We start from the raw sequence: 20,741 nt of genomic DNA on the forward strand, positions 1-20,741 counted from the left end.
AGACTGGCCTCTGCCCCTGCCCCTGAGCTCTGGACTTACAGGCATGAGCCACCACCCCAGGCTGAGAGGCCAGGCCTTTGAGAGACGGTCAGCCTCGGGGGCTGTACTCTCAGGGGTATCAGTGCTGTCATTGTGGGGGCTCACTGTCATTGGCACTGGGCTTGTTACAAACGGATGAGTACAGCCCTCTCACTCTCTCTCTGAAATCTCTCGTGCCCTCCTGCTTTCCACATGAGATGCCACATTACGAAGTTTTCTCCTGGGGCTGGAGAGATGGCTCAGGGGTAAGGGCACTTGCAGCTCGTGTAGAGGCCCCGGTTCACGCTGAAGAGCCCACATGGCTGCTCGTAACTGTATTTCCAGGGCGTCTGACACCCTCTTCTGGCTTCTATGGCATCTGCATGCTCATGGGGCATTTGCACTCACACAGGCACACACACACACACACACACACTGTACACAAACACACACATTTTTGGTTTTTTTTGAGACAAGGTCTCTTTCTGCAGTTGCGGCTGTAACCTGCTATGCAGACTGCCTTGAACTCATAGAGGGTTAAAGGTTTGTGCCACAGCTCACTCTTTTGTTGTTGTTGTTTAGTTTTTTTGGGTTTTTTTTTTTTGTTGTTGTTGTTTGTTTGTTTTGAGACATGGTTTCTCTGTGTAGTCTTGGCTGTCCTAGACTAACTTTGTAGACCAGGCTGGCCTTGAACTCAAAGTGATCCACCTGCCTCTGCCTCCCTAGTGCTGGGATTACAGGCCAGTGCCACCCTGCCCAGCTTGTTTTGTTTTTGAAAGAGACTCTGTAACAGGGCCCCAGACCTAAGCAGACTGACTCCATGATGGAGGTACCACTCAGGTTGTAAACCTCAGTACATAGTATCACCGCCAAAAGTAAAACAAAGACCTAATCCATCAAAGCCCATATAGTTCTGTAAAAGTCTCAGAATGTACTAACCTTGCCTCTTAGTTTCTCTAGTTGCGATTCTGCTTAACTGTTGTTGTTAACTGAGGTACGTCAGCTCACCCTGAGAAAGGCTCACCATTGCACTGGAACCCAGTGCAGTCACCAGTGGGCTGCTACAGACTCTAACGGCTTAAGCCCGTGTCCAGGCAGTCTTCTGTGGTGAATACCCACAACATACTCCAGGCTGCTCTCAAACTTTCTTTGTAGCCAAGAATGGCCTAAGTCTCCTGATTCTTCTGCTTCTACCTCCCAAAGACTGAAGCTAAAGGTGTTTCCAGCACATCTTTTCTAATATGCATTGGGAGGTTTTTGGTGCTTTGCTGTGTGGACACTCCTGTGTGTTTGAGACAGGGTCTTGTTAAGTCGCCCTGTCTAGACTGGGACTCCCTATAGAGATCAGCCTGGCCTGGAACCTGTGGCTGGTCATCCTGCCTGTGTCTTTCTAGTACTGATTACAAGAGCCAAGCAGCACACCCGGCTTAAAATGCCCTCTTTAATTGGAGATTGGAATGAACTCGACTCCTAGGCAACAGCAAGGCAGGCAATATCTCACCACCTCAGTGTGGGAGGTCAAAGCAGACATGGCATGTCTAGGCTTGAGCCCAGAAACATCCTCTCTGCCTTTTCACTCTAGCCTTGTGAGAAGGAAGAGATTTCACGGCTGAGCTGGGTTGTCAGCATGCAGGTATAGTCCTACCTTCCAGGCCCCATTTCCATTCCCTTCCAATCCATCCTGAGCTTATAGGGTGCTCATCTGTCCCACCTGGAGCAGGAGACCACCAACAAGTAAAGATCCTGTACAGGCTTCCCCCCAGTCCTTATTCCTTGCTGATATTTGCATAACTCTCCCAGCAGCATCATAGAGATAAAGGACCAGGAAATATCTAACTCTGGCTTTGACTGAGTTTACTTGGGAGTCATGATTTTTGCTTGTAGAGACCCTAGGGTATAAGAAAACAAAAAATCTAATCGGCAACAGAAAATTAGAACCACTACTCTGAGTTCATGCAAATAAAACATTTGACTCTTCTGCTCCTTTGAGACAAGGTCTCAACCCAGGCTGTGTAGCTAAAGATGACCTTGAACTTCTGACACTCCTGTCTCCACCTCCAAAGCCCTGTTCGACCACTTCTGGTTTCTATGGGGTTGGGGAGTCTCTCTCCATCACTGTAGGCAAGCACTTTACCCTCTGAGTCGCCTCCTCAGAACCATAGATTTGTGCACTACTCTAAGAATGGTTTGACCCAAGACTTGAAGGATTGGAGAAAAGAGGGAAAGGAAACAAGATTGTACAGGCCCTGCTTAACTCTGTCCTCCTCTGTGGCTCTGAGTTAGTCATCAGTTATCTCATTCTTCCTGCCTGGCAGGTAAATATTGGGTGATGTCATGGACATGATGAGCCAAGAACTGGTGGACCTGATGAATGCGAGGCTTTGTTTATGGAAAGAGGAAACCTCTGTGGCTGAGTGAAGCCACTTGTTCTCAGAGTGCGATTCTGGGGTCAGCAATCTCACCACTGCTTGCTACAGTGGAACTTAGCTGGGTGTGGCTTTGGTTCCAGCACTCTGGAGGAAGGGAGTTCGAGGCCAGCCTGGTCTGCAGAGTGAGTTCCAGGCTAGCCAGAGTTACATGGTAAGACAATGTCACATTCCTACAGAAACACGAAAATGAAGGAATGTCACTTGTTAGGTCCTACCCCAGAACTACTGTCACAGCATCTCTGAGACCAGGGCTGGCAGTGTGCACTCCAGCAAGACTGACAGGGGTTCAGCTCCTATTTGATGACCATACTCTTTTGTGCAGTTTACTGATTTATTACCTGCTTATCGCTGCTGCAACCTTATTTATTCGTGTGTGTGTGTGTGTGTGTGTGTGGCCCCATGCACATGTGTGTGGTAGGTAACAAAGGTGAGTATATGGAGGTTTAAGAACAACTTGCTAGAGACAGTTGTCTCTCCTTTACATGGTTTCAGGCTTACATTGCAAATACTTTTACCTACTTGTGTTTGGCTGTCCTCTGAGCCAAGTAAGTACCATCTTGGGGAGTTCAGCTGTGTTCTCTGCAAAGGGATTATGCCAGCTGGGCTTGGAGGGGTGGAGAGGGTCATGACACCCTTGCTGCGTTTCCAGTCCTCCCTATCACTTGTTGTATGCAACTGTCTTAGTTGTATGTGGGCTCCAGGAAAAGTTGGGAGATGTGGGAAGAGAGGGCCCCATCTTTTTCCTTATAGGAAGCACCCATCCCTACTGCGTAAAGACTTTCCATGAGCAGTTTGCTGGGCAAGGAACACCCTTCAACAAGGGCAAGGAAGTGACTCTTCACTTCTGCTCTATAAGGAAACCAAATAAACTCATTGATTACTCAGAGTGAACTTTGATGGAACCATGCCTTGTCTTGTCTTGAGGAACTTAGAAGGGGTAGGTGTGATTTATGCCTTCCCACAGAATTTTAGCAGGGTCACTGAGCAATGTCACCTGCTCTGGGTTTGTTTCTGTAGTCTTGCTATGCTGCCCCTGCTGTCCCAGAGTTTGCTGTGTAGCCTTGGCTGGCTTTGAACCAAGTGCTGTGAGGACGGGTGTATACGGTCACATCTGACTGGAGGCTCTTTGTTTTTGTTTTTTTGAGACAGGCTTTCTTTGTGTAATAGCCCTGGCTGTCCTGGACTGGCTTTGTAGACCAGACTGGCCTTGAACTTAGAGATCCACCTGCTTCTGTCTCCCAATGCTGGGATTAAAGGTGAGCATCACTATGCCCAGCATGACTGCAGGTTTTATTTGTATTTTTTAGAGATAGATTCTCTACTTCTATCTCAGGATGATCTTGAACTCATTATATAGCTAAGGATGACCTCGAACTCCCGATCTTCTCATTTTTCATTTTTTATACCTTAGGTGCTGGGATTAAAGGAATGCAGCACCATGGCTGGCTTCAAATGAGTTTTCAAAACTTCTGATGGGCTATATTTTATTTCCTTGTTCCAAAATACCTACTAGACAATAGGTGAGGTGCAGAGTTCAGTACTCTTGGAGGTGGGGGGGGGGAGAAAGATTAATACCTATGAGAGCAAGGCAGCCTTTTTTTTTTAATATTGAAATATATAGCCCAAAGGATTCATGGTATACATACATAGATCATAGGTGGACTAAAACAGACACCTGTGAATCTAATACTGAAGTCCATGAACATGACCAATACTCTAAAGCCCTTGTTCTCTGCCTTATGTAGAGTAACCACCATTCTGAATTTGTTCCATAATCTTTTGCTTTTCTTTATATTTTCACACACACAGATTCCCAAGCAGAAAATTTTTCTGCTTTGCTCATTTTGCAATTTACATCCTTCCTTTAAAAAAAAAAAGTTTTGTTTATGTATTAATTTATTTATTTATTTTATTATTTTATTTTTTCAAGACAGGGTTTCTCTGTGTAGATTTGGTTGTCCTGAACCCACTATGTAGACCAGACTGGCCTGGAACTCACAGTGATCGCTCTGTTTCTGTCTCCCTGAGTTCTGGAATTATGGGCATGTGCCACCTGACCAGGCTAAGATTTATTTATATTACGTACATGAGTGCATGTACACCTATGTGCCAGAAGAGGCATCAGATCCCAGTATAGATGGCTGTGAGCCACCATGCGGGTGCTGGAAATTGAACTCAGGACCTCTGGAAAAACAAACAAGTGCTCTTAACCATTGAGCCATCTCTCCAGGCCCCTCATGTTGCAATTTAACACAAATGAATTTACTCTATAATTTAATATTGTTCTAAGTTTTATCCATGTAATATGTATATACATTCATTTGAACCATACATGGTATTGTATTGTATTGTACCACAATTTATCTACCTGTCCAAAGGTATTAGTATTTTCTATAGTTTTTTTTTTTTTTTAAAGCTTGATCAATACTGCTAAGAGCATCCTGGATCTTTAGGTTTTCTGGATAAGAATTGTTTCTCTGGTATATATACCCTGGAATGGAATTATAGGGTCCAATTAATTTTCAGAGCTGATAGACCAACTGATGGCCCCCACCAGTGTTCCTGTTGCAACAGATAATCCTGAAGTCTCAGTGTCCTTCTACCTTCCATTAGCATCCCTAATTTTGGACATCTCTTCTGGTGACCATGGAGAAGCTTTCATTTTTCTTAGCTTTTAAATGCCTCTGTGAATCCGTAGAGGTTTATCCATACCCTTCTAGCCTTAACTGAACAATATTGAGGACCAGGGAGGGGAGGAAATGTCTGTCTTCTCTCAGTCTCTCTGTCTTTGTCTCTCTTTGGCGTTTCTTTCTTCCTTCCTTCCTTTCTTCCTTCCTTTTTTTGGCTTTTCAAGACAGGGTTTCCCTGTGTAGCCTTGGCTGTCCTGGACTTGCTTTGTAGACCAGGCAGGCCTTGGAACCCACAGCAATCTGCCTGCTTCTGCCTCCCAGAGTGGGAATACAGGTGTGTGCCACCACACTTGGCCTTCTCTGTTCTTTTTTATGTTTATTTATTTTTATGTATATGAGTGTTCTATCTGCATGTACATCTGTGTAATAGCCCTTGCTGTCCTGGCATGGATTTGTAGACCAGACTGGCCTAAATTCACAGAGATCCGCCTGCCTCTGCCTCCCAGCTGCTGGGATCAAAGGCACCTGCCACCACATCTGCCTATGAGGTCTTTTCATGTTTCCGCCATGGATTTGTTATGTATGCTGTACCCCAAAGTGTACCCTAAAATCCTGTCTCCTGGGGTGATTGAAGATACCTAATTAATTCTTCCCATCACTACCCTCAATGGCCTTTCCTGCCATTGAACCCAGTTGCCTTTACTCTCTTATGTTTCTTAAAGTGTGTTCTACATGACAGAACCAGTTTGATAGAGAATGTACCCCTGTCAAAATCTGGAAGTTTGCTAGGGACAAGCACACTCTCAGACCCTCTGCTCAGACTTTCACGGGTGCTGCTCAGAGCTCTCTGCGTGATGAGTTCCTAGGTGACATGCACACTCTGACTGGGGAGCTGCTTCTCTGAGGACTGCTGGAACAGAGTGAGGCCAAGGTCACCTCCAGGAGGCTTCAGCCATCCTCCCAACACTTCTTCTTCTTCTTTTTTTTTTTTAATCAATTTTTCATTTTATTTATTGCTATTACATATTGAATGTTTACTCCAATAATATTTAGTTTTGGGTATATGCTTCAGAACTAAATTTACATTTTGTTTGTTGTGACTTAATTAGCTATTTTGTAAAAAAAAAAAAAATGGGTAAATTAAGTAATTACATAAGAATAAAACATTACCAGAATCAATATATGGTGTTAAACAGCGATGTTATATTTAGTGACTATGGCTTCAACCTGTGATTGTTAGATAAAAATAAAATTTCAATAATTTTTACATTTTTGCTCATTTAACCAAACTTTCGGCAGAGTACAGGGAATCATATGAAAGAAGGGGAGCTAGTATGATGGGGAAAGGATAGGAGCTCCACAAGGACCAAATACATCTGGGCACAGGGTCTTCCCCGGGACCGACATCCAACCAAGGACCATGTATGGATACAACCTAGAACCTCTGCTCAGATGTAGCCCGTGGCAGCTCAGCAACCAACTGGCTTCCCATAGTGAGGGGAACAAGGACCACCTCCAACAGGAACTCAATGACTGGCTCCTTGACCCCCCACCCCAAGGGAGGAACAGTCCTGTCAGGCCACAGAGGAGGGCCCCGCAGCCAGTCCTGAAGACACCCGATAAAACAGGATCGGATGAATGGGGAGGAGGTCCCCCCCATCAGTGGACCTGGAAAGGGGCACGGTGGAGATGAGGGAGGGAGGGTGGGACTGGGAAGGAATGAGGGAGCGGGACACGGCTGGGACACAGAGTCAACAAAATGCAACTGACAAGAAAAAAAAATAAAAAAGAATTTATTCACAATAAAAAAAAGAAAACAAGCTTTTGTTCATTTTCACTGTCATGAGTTTAAAGGCCTGAAATATTAATATTTTTTATTCCAACAGAGAATAAATGTCCTAGTAGGTTTTACATTTTATTTAGCAACACTACAATTGACAACCAGCACAGGGGCATGAGAAGATTCTGCAGGTAGGTAAATAAAATCTTTTGTTACGTCTGCTTGAATTCTAAAGCAAACGAACACATGAAAGCTTTACCTATGTGTACAAGATGCTGGCTCAGTTTGGTAACAATGCATGCAGTCTTTACATAAACGTGAATTCAAATAGCCTGATGTGAGGACCTATTGCTGATGATAACACTTACTTATATTATTTCACATGAAGAAGTTAGCTGGTTCCTGACTAGAAGTTTCACCCTTACTGATTAGCATTCATGGCCCTGGAAGGTGTATGCACACTACCGGAGGAGAAAGGTGATCATCAATACCACCCAGCTACAAAGCCTGCCACCTATAACAGTGACCTTGCAAAATAAACACATGTGGTAATGGCACAGATGTAATGGGAGTAACTAACCACTTTTTACAAATAGATTTAAGGCCCACTCCATGAGATAGAACAAGTATTTGATAACAGCTAAGTGGCCAGGAACTTGAGACTAGGTAGGCCATGGGCCTAGGAAAAAAAAAACCAAACAAACAATCCTATTATTTTGCTAAAGAGACATGGCTCCTAAGGATATGCTGCTATCCACATCAGAGGTTCTTCCTCTTGCAATAGATGGAATTCACACAGAGATTCACAACTGAACAGTGTGAAGAAAGAGAGAGACTTTGGAGAACTCAGTCCTAAATGTGATGCCTCCCTTAAAGTCCTCCTCTCAAGGCTCAGAGATCTATGCAAATGAGGCAAGCAGTGTAAGAGCTAGCAGTGATGGATAACTCCAAGGAAACAGTGCTTTCAGACACAACAGGACTGCTGCACATATGAACCTACCGAGAATGTGCCAACACCTCTTCTAAGAGGGAGACAACCTTCATTTTTTTCTGATCTTTCCCTTGTTTCTACTGCCTCTCATAGGGCAGTAAGGACAAACAGAAACGAAAACAGCTGCCTGGTCAGCTATAGAGTGGTGGAGTTTTCCAATGCAGTCTTTTTCTTTTTGGTTTTTCGAGACAGGGTCTCTTTGTACAGTGCTGGCTCTGTCTCTTAAGTGTTGGTATTAAAGGCAGCCACCACCTGAATTATTTCTCTCTTTTAAAAAATTTTTATTTTATTTTATTTTAGGAGCTGGAGAAATGCTCAGCAGTTAAGAGCAGTGGCTGCTTTTCAGGACCCATACGGCAGTTTGCAACTGTCTCTAACACCAGTTCAAAGGGATCCCTTGGTCTCTTCTGGCCTCTGTGACCCTGCAGGCATACGGTGCACAGGCAAATGCAAGGAAAATACCTACACAAAGTAATAAACAGAATACTCAAAACATTTAAGTTCTCTGTTTCATTTCATGTGTACAGGTGTTCTGGCTGCATGCATTTCTATGCGCTGAACAGCCTGTGGAGCTGTCAGAGATAAATGCTTCCCTGGAAATGGAGTCACAGAGAGTTGCTAGCTGCCCTATGGGAGCTGGAAATTGAATCTGGGTCCTTTGGAAGAGCAAACAGTGAGTGTTTTTAACTGCCGAGCTATCTCTCCAGCCCCATTTTTCTAAAAGATGTATTTTATTTTTAATTTTGTGTGTTTCTGTGTTCTGATACATGAATGTGAGTATAGTCTAAGGAGGCAAGAAGGGAGCACTAGATACTCTGGAGTTTGAGATATAGGCTGCTGTGAGCCACCAACCCACATCCACAAATCTATCAATAACATTGTAGGCAAATCTTCAATAATGAAAATGTTTTATCAGCCACTTGTGTTGGCGCATGCCTTTAATCCCAACACTCAGGGAGGCAGAGGCAGGTGGATCTCTGTAAGTTTGTGGCCAACCTGGTCTACAAAGCGAGTCCCAGTCAAAGGGTACACAAAGAAACCCTGTCTTGGAAAGAGAGAGAGAGATTAAAGAAAAAAAGATTTATCTTTAAAAAATTAGGTGTGTGTGTACATGTGTGGAAACCAGAAGCTATTGGATGTCCTCTCACTGTCTCCCTATACCTTTGAGGCAAAGTCTCTGTCTGAACTTGAGGTTCATATATTTTTTTAACTAGGGTGGAAGCAGCAAGTCTCAGGTATGCCTTACTTGTTGTGTAGATTCTGGAGTCCAAATTCTGATCTTCATGATTGTGCAGCAAATGTTAAGTACGTAACTATTTCTCTAGCCCATATTTTATAGCTATGATTTATAGGTCTATGACATCATACTCAGGGTTAAATGAAGGAAGAATTGGTGATGAGGCAATTGAAGGGACTATTAGCATAGTTAGTAGCTAATTAAATGCCAAAGTCAACGTGGCCTAGTTGGTCTTCATCTGTTTGATTCTGCAAGGTGGCTCTGAGTCCTTATTGCTGAAGGGAAGCAATTGTGCTCCCTTAAGACAATTATTCCTGCTGTGGCATACAGCTTCATCTATGCAGATAATTGCCTTCAGGGTGTACAGGGGGAGTCCTGTCCTTTGAGGCCTAGCATTGCTTCATAGAAGTATTTATTGATCAGTCCTGTTGTTCCAGGAACACAAGGTGAATGGCATTTTATAACACAACTCAAGCAACTTTTGGGCAGTCTGGAACAGAACACTGACTGTTGACAGTAAAATGCCTAAAAGTAATAGATACAAATGAAGGCAAGATGCCAGGATTTTATCCTTTCATTTTGAGTCCAAAGGAGGACTCAATGCTTTTTAGCCAAATCAGTCCCTTTAATAATTTTTTAAAGGTTTACTTTTCTGTGTACGGGTGTTTTCCTGCATGTTGTGCACCACGTGCATGCCTCCTGCCCCGTGAGGCATTAGGGACTACAGTTACAGTTTTGATTTACCATGTGGGTGCAGGGAATTGAACCTGGGTTTTTTTGTTGAAGCAGCCAGTGCTCTTAACTGCAGAGACATCTGCAGTTAACGGGCCCACCTCGCCCCAAAGCACTCTCTAAGCGCCAGTATGCCCTCCTCACCGGTTTATCTGTAACTTCTCAATGTATCATCACATAGATTCGCTGTACAATAATTGGCATAAAACCCAAGAGAATCCTTTTCTAGCTTCCCTATTCCCTGCCCAAGCCTGGAGTGAGCTGAAGATATATACATATATAAACATACATATATGTGTATGTATATATCCATCCATATATATATATATACACACACACACACACACACACAGGAGGATGGTTTCAAGACCTTGACTAGTCTGGATTACATAGTTCCATGCCGGCCTGGACCACAGAAGAGCCCTGATCTCAAACAAACTAAACGAGAAACCACCATCTAAACAACAACCACCACCAAACTAGCTCTCTTGCGGACTGGTGAGCTCACCAGAAAGAGACCACGACCCCAACGTCCCAGCGAAAACGCTCCCCAAACTCCAGGTACCGCGACAGTTCCTTCTTTCTTCAAGCTAGGCCGAAGGTCTCGCGATAGTAGCTTGTCCAATCACGGCGCTGATTGGATTCACAAGATGGCGGCGCGCTGGGAGCGTAGCATCTGCGTTTCCAGGAGCTTGGCTGGGTGAGTAGGTTTGGATTCTCGGCTTGTGCAGGCCCCAGCTACGCACGTCGTCCTGCTACTACTTTGGCCTAAAAGGTGCGTGGTTTAAAATCTTTTATGCGGTTGCGCTCATGGTTCGGGTAATCCTTGGCTCACCGGCTTTTAGCTCCTCAAGGGCTTATTAAGGTGTCTGAAGCCAGGTACTCGGGGCTGGTGTGGGCGCTAATGCAGGCGGTAGGGTGGGTAGGTAAGAGGAGTTGAAGGAGAGATCTTCCCTTTCTCTCTCCACTCCCTACTTGTCTAGGCTGATGGAGAGAGAGAGAGAGAGTGCTGAAACCAAGGCGGGAAGAAGGCATAGATGAGCCAGAGAGGTGGCAGAACTAGAAGAAAAGTCAAATTTGTGAGGTGGGGAGAAAACGAAGGTGTTAGGGTCGAGGTGGGAGGCGTTTGCTGAGTTTCCTGTTCTTTTAAAAACATCCCCTCCCTTTGAAAAAACTTTCTACGTATATGTGTTTTGCCGGAATGTGTATCTGTGCACCACGTGCACAGTGCGGGCGGAGGCCAGAAGACGATACCTTGGGACTGAGTTACAGAGGGTCGTCAGCAGTCATGTGGGTGCTGGGAATCGAACCCAGGTCCTTTAGGAAGGTGCTCGTACCTCAAATCCATTTCCACAGCTACCAAAGTTTGCTATTCTAAAAGCCAAATTTAGACTGCCCTGTAGGTTTATGCATTAGAAGAAATGGTGTGTCTGTGAAGATGTAAAGGCCAAGAGGAAACAAGGAAGCATGAAGTGTTAAAGAGGAAAGAAGGCTGGCCTCAAGGTCTTTAGTTTTTGGCCTCACTCAGATGGGCCTTTTTTGTCATTGTTGAGATTCAGCGGGGCTGCCCATTCAGGAAGAGAGTGCTATATTTCGGCGGTTTATACATTTCCTTTGATGTTGAAGACTGAACCCAGGGCCTTGCACACTATGCAAATGCTCTGTCACTCTGACCTACATCTCCAGGCGACTTCATATTCTTACTAATCAACAAATAGTTGAGTGCCTACTCTTACAGGCAATTTTAAGTGTTGGGGTACCTCAGTGAACAAATGTTTTCCCTCATGAAGTTTACTTGTAGGGAAGATTTTAAAAATTAAGGCAAATGTGTATAGAATGTCAAGTGAGTAAATTCAAAAGATAGATGTTAAGAAGGTAATTTAGTGTGTGTTAGTCACTGAATGCTTTAGTGAGGTGCTCAGGAAAGCTATTAACGAGGTGACCAGAGACATAAATGAGGTGGGAATATGTTCAGTGTATGTACATTTCATGGGGAGGGGAGGGGGAAGCAATCCATGCCAGCAAGTGCCATGTGATGGTGGACACTGGAGTCCCAGTACTTAGGAGGATAAGGAATTCACGACTAGCCTTGGGTACATTGTGAGTTCCCAGCCAGCCTTGGCTGCTGGAGACCTTGTCTAAGAGCAACAAAAAGACAAGTACAAATAGCCCTAAGGCATGAATGTGCCTTATTTGATCTAGAAATGGCTTATAGGCCAGTGTGGCAGGGACAGAGTGAGCTCAGTGAGAAGTGACAATACTGGTGCTGGGTAAGAGCCGACACCCATTTAACTTTGAGGAATGGTGTAGCAGCCAGCTACAAACCCACAAGTGAGTTCATCTGGGGTGTAGCAGCTCCATGCTATAGCATGTGTGAGACTGATTAAAGTCCCAGTTGAAATTTTTTTTTACAGAAGTTAATCAAAGGAGTCACTTTATAGCCAGAATATTCTGTGTTATGGCCAGAATAAGTAGTGTAGAAAATGAATTGAATTGGCCAAGATTGTAATTTAACTTGGGTCACATATGTTCAGAGTACATGCTTGTGAACTGTCTTCTTTAGTGTGTTGCAGAGTCCTAATGTATCAGCATCTCTTGAACTTGTTAGAGGAGTGCCTGTCTTTTTGTTGCTGTCCAGCATTACATGAAAGAAAACCATTTCCCTTTGATAGTCTTGGGGCCTGGGGTCTGTCTTCATTTATGCTCCTTTTTACCCAGGTGTCTGTAGGGAACATTCAAATATTAGGGAATTAAAAACTGCCATACATTGAGTTTCTCCCTGTCTGTACGTGTGTACGTGTGTTTAATTCTGGCGGTTGAAGCAGGGCCTTGAGCAGATTGGGCAAGTGCTCTGCAATAGCTATGTCCTCTTGCGGGGCGGGGCAGGTTTATTGAGAGTACTGAATGTGGTAGCAAGCTGGACTTAAGAGCACTGCTTACTTGCTTTACTGTTTGTGTTTGGTTTTGAGGCAGAGTCTCACACTGTAACCCAAACAGGCCTGGGACTCACTATGTAGCCCAGGCTGATCCTGCCTCTGCCTCTCAAGTACTGATGGTAGAGGCATGTTGCTTTTAAAACTAAGTATGTTGATTTCCCCTCTCACATCCCTTCTTCCTTCTCTCTTTAAAGATGGCTCTAAGCAAATCAATGCATGCAAGAAATAGATACAAGGACAAGCCACCTGACTTCGCATATCTGGCATCCAAATATCCAGATTTTAAGCAGCATATTCAGATAAATCTGAATGGGAGAGTAAGGTAGGTAACACATGAAAAGTTACTAATATGTATCACTTGTATATGATCTGATAGAAAGCAAGCTGGACTAACAGAAGGACTGAGTGTTAGCCATATACATTCCGTGAAAGGTCTCACATGACCTTGGACAAACAGGTTTTCCACCCTGGGGATCAATTTTTTAAATCTACCAAGTGAGAAAATTGAAAAGTCTCCTAATGGCCAACTGACCGCTTCTATGAGTCAGACTCGGGTTGTGCCTTATATGACCCAGTCCTTGGTGAAGGGCGGAATGTCTTTTTTGTTTTCATGTGAGGTAGGAAGGTAATCACTAGAATGTTTGCACCAGGAATGTAGCTTAGTTGTTGCACTTGCCCTGGCATTCATGAAGCCCTGTTTCTAGCACTGAATAACACAGGTGTGGTGGAGCAGAACTGTGATGCCAGTATTTGGGAGGTGGAGGCAGGAGGATCAGTTCAAGGGCATCCTTGGCTCCATAATGAGTTTGAGACTATACTGAACTCTTAAAAACAGAGGAAGGCAGAAATTATGATAATGATATGAGAATGTGAGAAAATAAGTGTTACACCTGAGGTTACAGGTGCACAACAGACCCTGCCAGGCTTGTTAGCGGCCATCTGAGCCCTGAGCCATCTCTCTGTCACCCTGTCCCTGACACTGTTCTTCAGTCTTTTGTTTTACGGTTTTGTGTATTAGTCAGTGGAAGAAAGTAGAAGTCAGAGTAGGAAGAGTAATGGTTGGAGATTTTACTCGAAGATACAGTAGCTTTGTTGATGAGACAGTGTAGCTACTGAGAAGTGAGATGAGAAGGGACAGGGTCTCAGCCCTTTGGAGACATACCCTTAATGACTTAAAACATCCCCACCCACCACCTTGTGAAGGTCCTAATGCTTTTCAATTGTGCCAAGTTTTTTTTGTTTTTTTTTTTTTCCTGAGTTTGAGGCCAGCCTGGTCTACAGAGCGAGGTTCATGAATGGCTATATAAAAACCCGTCTTGAAAAAACAAACAAGAAAAGAAAACAAGCAAGAAATTCATAGTTCTGAGGACTTGTGTTGGTATCCTGGCATCAGAGAACAGTTATTTATATATTTTTGACTAAAGAACCGTTCTTGGGAGGCTGGGGAGATGGTTCAGTGGTTAGAGCTCTGGCCGCTCTTCCAGAAGACCTGGGTTTGGATTCCAGCACACATGCTGGCTCACTGGTGTCTGTAACTCCAGGGATATGACACCCTCTTCTTGCCTTTGAGGGCACTACATGCCATATACATAAAGGAAAAATAAAGAAAAAAACAAAACAAAGTAAAAGTCCTCTCTCGGGGAAAGTTGTCCTTATGTCTGTTTGGTGGTGGGTAGGCTGTGCTTGCCATCTTGCACATGTGCAAGTCTGTTTCTACCAGGTGGGACCCAGGGATGGAACTCAAGTCTTTAGTCAGGCTTGGTAGCAAACTCCTTTACTCAGTGGGCCATCTCTGCCACCCTGAAATTAAGTTTGTGTGTGTGTGTTGTCGTTTTTGTAATTTTTGTGTGTATGGGTGTTTTGCCTGCATATATGTCTGCACCACATGCGTTTGGCACCTGTGGAGGTCAGAACTTCTGGTGTCAGATCCTCTTAATTAGAGTTACAGACAGTTGTAAGTTCAGCACCCATGTAGGTGCTGAGAATCAAACCAGGATCCTCCTGGAAAAGCAGCCAATGCTCTTAACCCCTGAGCCATATCTCCAGTCCCCTGAAATTCAGTCTTAATTACTTGAATGACCGTATCCATTTTTGATGCTATTGTGAATGTGGTTTCTTTTTTTATTTTTTATTTTTCAAGACAGGGTTTCTCTGTGTAGTGCTGGCTGTCCTGGAACTTGCTGTATAGAGCAGTTTGGCTTCAAGCTCAGAGATCACCTGCCTCTGCCTCCCTGAATGTTGGGATTAAAGGCTTATACTACCAAAACCAGCTGGTGACTGCGGTTTTTTACATGTGTTACTAAACCTGAGTTTTGGCTGGCAATTGCATTGTTTTCTATTAATTTTATAAGTCCCCTTTTCCCCCCTTTTCTCTCTCTCTTTCCTTTTTTTTTTTTTTTTTTTTTTTCTTCTTTGAGACAGTGTTTCTCTGTGTAGCCTTGGCTGTCCAGGACTTGCAGAGATCCACCTGCCTCTGTCTCACCTAGTGTCGGGATTACAGATATACACCACCAGGCCTGACTTCTTCCCCTTTTCATAGCATATTTTATCTGTCATGGGCTCCTTATATTGCTTAATAGACCCAGTTAAATGGCTTTATTTATTTATTTTTTCATTAAACATGTTTCCACATAGCTAGTTCTTGCAATTGAACCTGTGTAATGGAACTTTTGGTTTCTTTGTAAATTCAGTTATGAAAACATGTTTTTGTTTTAATCCCAAGTGTGGATTTTATTTGGGCTTTAGTTTGTCCACAGCTGGTAACTGTCACATGTGACTGTGATCTTTGGCAGCTGGTATTGGCCTGCCATGTGTGGCATGGAGAGGAGCGTGGTCTAGGGCTCTCGAGCATGTAAATATGAGAGCCCAGAAAGAGAAGGTGTGATGTGCGGTGGTGGTGTGTGGTGTGTAGCAGTTTGAAGAGACCACAGATGGACAGTGTGATGGCTTGGAGCAGACATGCTTGGAGATGCAGTGGCTTGGAGGAGGCTGCTGGCTGCCTTTGCTGTTGATGGAGATTGGCATATTCCCCCAAACAGCCAGAGGAAGTAAAGGCGTCTGCATCCCCTCTCCCTGTTAACCTTTTCTGTCCAGTGTAGAGTTGGGAGGTTGGAATGGAGGTTGAGGCCTAAACATCCTAAATAAAATAGTTTAAAAATGAATGCTACAGGTGGTACCCGATGTGGGGCTGTAGGATGATAGAATGAAAGGTAGATTATTGAATTTATTAGTTTCAAATATTATGTATTGGCATGGATTATTGTATATTGATAGAAATTTAAGATTGTTTTGTTCAACTTTGGCTTACTGTATTGTACATACACAGTTTATTTAAAAATGTGGTGTAATGTTTTAGTCTTTTGAAAGCTAACTATTACAAACTGTTCAGGATGATTGGAGATGTAAATTAATAGTCATCTATAGATAATCTTATGTCTTGTTAGATGTTAGTTTAGTTAATTACAGAAATAATTTTTAAAAAATAATTTATTTAATTTCTATTTTATGTGCATTAGTATGAAGGTGTCAGATACCTTTGAGTTGGCATTACAGACAGTTGTGAGCTGCCATGTGGGTGCTGGGAATTGAACCTGGGTCCTTTGGAAGAGCAGACAGAGTTCTTAACCACTGAGCCATCTCTTCAGCCCCCAGAAATAATTTTTAATTAGTTTTTGTATGTTTTTAAGGCTAATCAAATAGTATATAGCTGGAAACAAGCAGTGAAGCAGTGTTGCTCTATTATCCAGTAGATAGAAAGACAGACAGATAGGATTATGGAAGATAAAGAGGTAGTCTTCAAACACTTCGGAGATCTACAGAATATGGTATTTAAAATATTTTAAATAATGAAAGCTTGTCTGACAGACATGTCTGCTCCTGGCAGCACCGCAAATCTACTTCAAAGAAGATGATAGGCATCAAAGAAAAAATATGACAAGGTAGCCACTAGAGAAAAAAACTGTCCTTCAACTGCTGAGAGCAGGCTGTCTGAGCAAACTGTGTACAAATAGGATACTGGAAAACTGAATGTCCAGCTTTGCAGAGACTATATGGTCAGTCCTTAAAATTCCTGCTTCCCAGAAAAGCCTGTCAGATATTCTGGGGTTATAAGCTGAAGACTGGATGCCCCAGTGACACAGCAACCTCTGGTGACTGTCTAGGCAGTCAGTGTCTCTGTTATGTCTATAGTTCCAAAAGCTCTACGCTTCCTACATACTTAGGGTAATAGTATTTCCTTGTAAAGTCCATGATGGGGTTGAAGACTAGACAGTCATACTCAGTGTAGTTGTTTAGGCACTAAGACAATGCTTTAGGTCTAAAACAATGTTTTAAGGTCTAGATAGATGTTTTTAGGTTGATAGATACAAAATAGGATAAGAAAGGGATTTAGATACAGAATTTTGGACTCACCAAGAAAGGATAAATAATAGAATACTTTTTCCAAAGATGCCAAATACAAATGGACTGGACATAATAATAATAATAATAATAATAATAATAATAATAATAATAATAATAATAATTCTTATTATTATTATTATTTTGAGACAGGGTTTCTCTGTGTAGCACTGGCTGTCCTGGACTCTCTTTGTAGACCAGGCTGGCCCTGAACTCTAGTGATCTGCCTGCCTCTGCCTACTAAGTGCTGGGATTAAAGGCGTGCACCACCACTCGAAGCTCTCATAAGTATTCTTATTGTATATAGTTCATTAATAGTAGAGAAAAGGCCATTTTTTAAAACAAAAAGTGGGATATGTAAAATGGAAGTTTTGGTTTAAAATAAATAAATAGCCGGGTCCAGAGGCAGTTCTGCAGAGGCCGGTGGATCTCTATGAGTTCTAGGCCAGCCTGGTCTACAAAAGTGAGTCAGGGGGCTGGAGAGATGGCTCAGAGGTTAAGAACACTCACTGTTCTTCCAAAGGTCCTGAGTTAAATTCCCAGCAACCACATGGTGGCTCACAACCATCTATAATAAGATCTGGTGTACAGGCAGAATGTTGTATAAATAATAAATCTTTTTTAAAAAAGTGAGTCAGGGACAGCCAAGGCTACACAGAGAAACACTGTCTCAAAAAACAAAAACAAAAACAGTAAGTAAATAAATAAGCACATACACACATAAATAATAAATTAAAAACAAATGCTAAAAACCTGAGTTGTAAATTAAAATTTTTTGAAAAGAATACATTTTTTTTTAAGAATACATTTTTGGGGAGGAGAGAGGGGCTTATGGGGGATACAAAATGAATAAAGTGTAATTAATAAAAAATTAAAAAAAAGAATACATTTTTTATTTCTTCTAATTCTGCCTTTATAACACAGAATTATATTTGCACTGAATTTGGCAGCATGCTTTGGCATTTAATGCCTTTTCAGATCATAGTGTTTGTAAACAAATTCCCTCCAAATTAATCGTAGTATTTTACTGTATAGCTTGGGCTGTATAGCAAGTCCATGACCCCCTTAACGCCCTCTGCCATACACAGTGAAAGAGAGAATTATGGAGTAAATTAGACTGTTCAACAAAATGTGGCGAGATCTCTCTCTCTCCCTCCCTCTCTCTCTCTTTCCCTCTCTCCCTCCCTCCCTGCCTCCCTCTCTCTCTTTCTCTCTCTCTTACACACACACACACACACACACACACACTATTCTGCCTGCATATACTCCTGCAGTTCAGAAGATCTTGTTATAGATGGTTGTAAGCCAGCATGTGGTTGCTGGGAATTGAACTCAGGACCTTTGGAAGAACAGCCAGTGCTCCTAACCTCTGAGCCTTCTCTCCAGACTCTCCCCCCCACCCCCAGCAATTATTGTGCCCCAGTATACTGACTGCTGAAATTACATGTCTAGCCTCTGCTCTCATCATTCATTCATTTACTTACTTTAGCCCTGACTGGTCTCAAATTTACAGAGACCTGCCTGCCTTTGTCTCTGAAGTGGTGGCATTAGAAGTGTGTTGGTGTACCTTTTAATTCTATTTTATTTACGTTTCTTATATTTCTTTCTCCCTTCTCCACCCCAATCCTTTCCAACACCCCAACACCATATAGGAGGGTAAGAAAGGCAGTAGGGATAAGGGCTGGAATTTTCCTTAGCTACTTCCTGCTGGCTGGGGTCATGGGATTCCTTAGGGCAAGTCCAATCTTCATTTTAGGATATCTTGGGGCTGGAGAGATGGCTCAGTGGTTAAGAGCACTGTCTGGTCTTCCAATGGTCATGAGTTCAATTCCCAGCAACCACATGGTGGCTCACAACCATCTATAATGTGAACTGATTCCTTCTTCTGGCAGATGTAAATGCAGATAGAACACTCATATACATTTTAGGATATCTTCAAGTTCTTCTCATCACACTGCATCAACAGCAATCAGGAGCAGCATGGGTGGACACCAGCAGCCTTCTTTCTTGGAGCCCCCTCAACACTCTCTTGGCCCTGGCATTTATTCCCTCTCAGAATTAAACTTTCTCCATTTGTCAAAGCGCCCCTCTCAGAGGCCGCATGAGGCAAATAGTTTGCTGCTGTGGACATTCTGAATCAGTCCCATATCCTACATGTGGGTTCAAAACAAAAATGTGTACATCCACAGCAAGCGTGTGTCATTATGCCCTCTTAAAAAAGAGGTTAACTCTTTTTTAAGGTAAGCAAATCAAATGTTCAGAATTGTGTTTAAACAGATACATTTTTTTGTTTGTTTTATGTGTATGTGTGTGTGCCTGACCTTAGTGTACATATGTGCACTCTGTGTGTGCAGGATCCTCCAAAAGTCAGAAAAGGGCACTGGATCCACTGAAACAGTGAGCCACCTTGTGGGTGTTGGGATTCAAACCTGGGTCCTCTGTAAGGACAGATACTTAAATGCTGAGTTATCTCTCCAGCTCATAAATGGTATGTTCTAAGAACACTATGGAGGATGGATTGCAGAGAGAATTAAAGTAAGTAGGAAATGGTTTTAGTATGCCAGGTTAAGTATTAGTGGCCTATGTAGGTGAAGGCAGTAAGTAAAGCTCAGAGAAATTCTGGCATAATTAGCAGTACACGGTAGAAATGAGGAAGAGAAGAGCCATGTGTAGCGCCTGAGGCCCTCCTGTAGCCAGAGGGAAAGTGGTAGTGCCACTTAGAAGCACAGAGCAGAGCACGGCGTGAGCTGTCTATAGGGAGGTGGTTATTTTCAGTTTAGCATATTGGATCTGAGGACTTTGGATTATCTGAGTGGAATATTTCATAGGCATTGGAAAATTAGTTAAAAGAAGGCAGTGATGGTGGGATGGCTGTTGAAGGTTGAAGAGAAGTGGAACAAGAATTCAGTGTGTAGGAAATAGATGTAGCCAGTTTGGAGAACTGTGTAGTAGGGCGGAATGTAACAGAAAGGAGGAAAGCAAGGAATAGGTCACAGAGAACATTTAGGGACCATAGAGCTAGTTGGCATGTGGATAAAAGGGACCTGACACCAGCCTGAAGACCTGAGTTTGATTCCCCAGGACCCTATATAGTATAAGAAGAGCATCAACTCCCACAGATTGTCTTGACCACTGCGTGCACCGTGGCACATGGACACATTCACATAATAAATAAATAAAAATTTAAAAGAATTATATAGCATTGTAATTATTCATAGATTTAATTCTTCATTTTGAGGAACCTGAAAAGGATTGGTTAATTTCTGATAAAGGGCTTAAGTACAGGGTTTCTTGATTGTAAATCAAGCATTCTACTACTGAGCTATTTCTCTATCTTGGGGTGCATACATGCATGTGTGTGTGTGATTTATTGTATGTGTATGAGTCTTTGGCTTTTATTTAAATAAGTGTCCTGTGTCTGCAGGGGTCAGAAGAGGGAGTTACATGTGGTATGGTGAACTGCTCTGCTGTGGGTACTGGGAACTAAACCCAGGCCCTGTGTAAGAGCGGCAAATGCTTTTATCTGTCTGTCTATCCTATCTATCTATCTATCTATCTATCTATCTATCTATCTATCTATCTATCTATCT

At 42.9% G+C, this 20,741-nt stretch overlaps 1 protein-coding gene across 1 annotated transcript in view; it reads left to right on the top strand.

Moving 5' to 3' along the window:
* Window positions 1–10,467: 10,467 nt before the first annotated feature.
* The window catches only part of Mettl16 (methyltransferase 16, N6-methyladenosine), a 54,117-nt gene continuing 43,843 nt past the window's right edge, over window positions 10,468–20,741 (top strand). The window contains exons 1-2 of the mRNA XM_055620401.1: window positions 10,468–10,592; window positions 12,948–13,075. Coding sequence (XP_055476376.1) covers window positions 12,948–13,075 — 128 coding nt within the window. The 5' untranslated portion in view covers window positions 10,468–10,592. The remainder of the gene's footprint in view (window positions 10,593–12,947; window positions 13,076–20,741) is intronic.

This window comes from Psammomys obesus, unplaced genomic scaffold (assembly GCF_907164565.1).
Source record: "Psammomys obesus unplaced genomic scaffold, mPsaObe1.curated_primary_1811, whole genome shotgun sequence".
In the NCBI taxonomy this organism is placed as follows: Eukaryota; Metazoa; Chordata; class Mammalia; order Rodentia; family Muridae; genus Psammomys; species Psammomys obesus.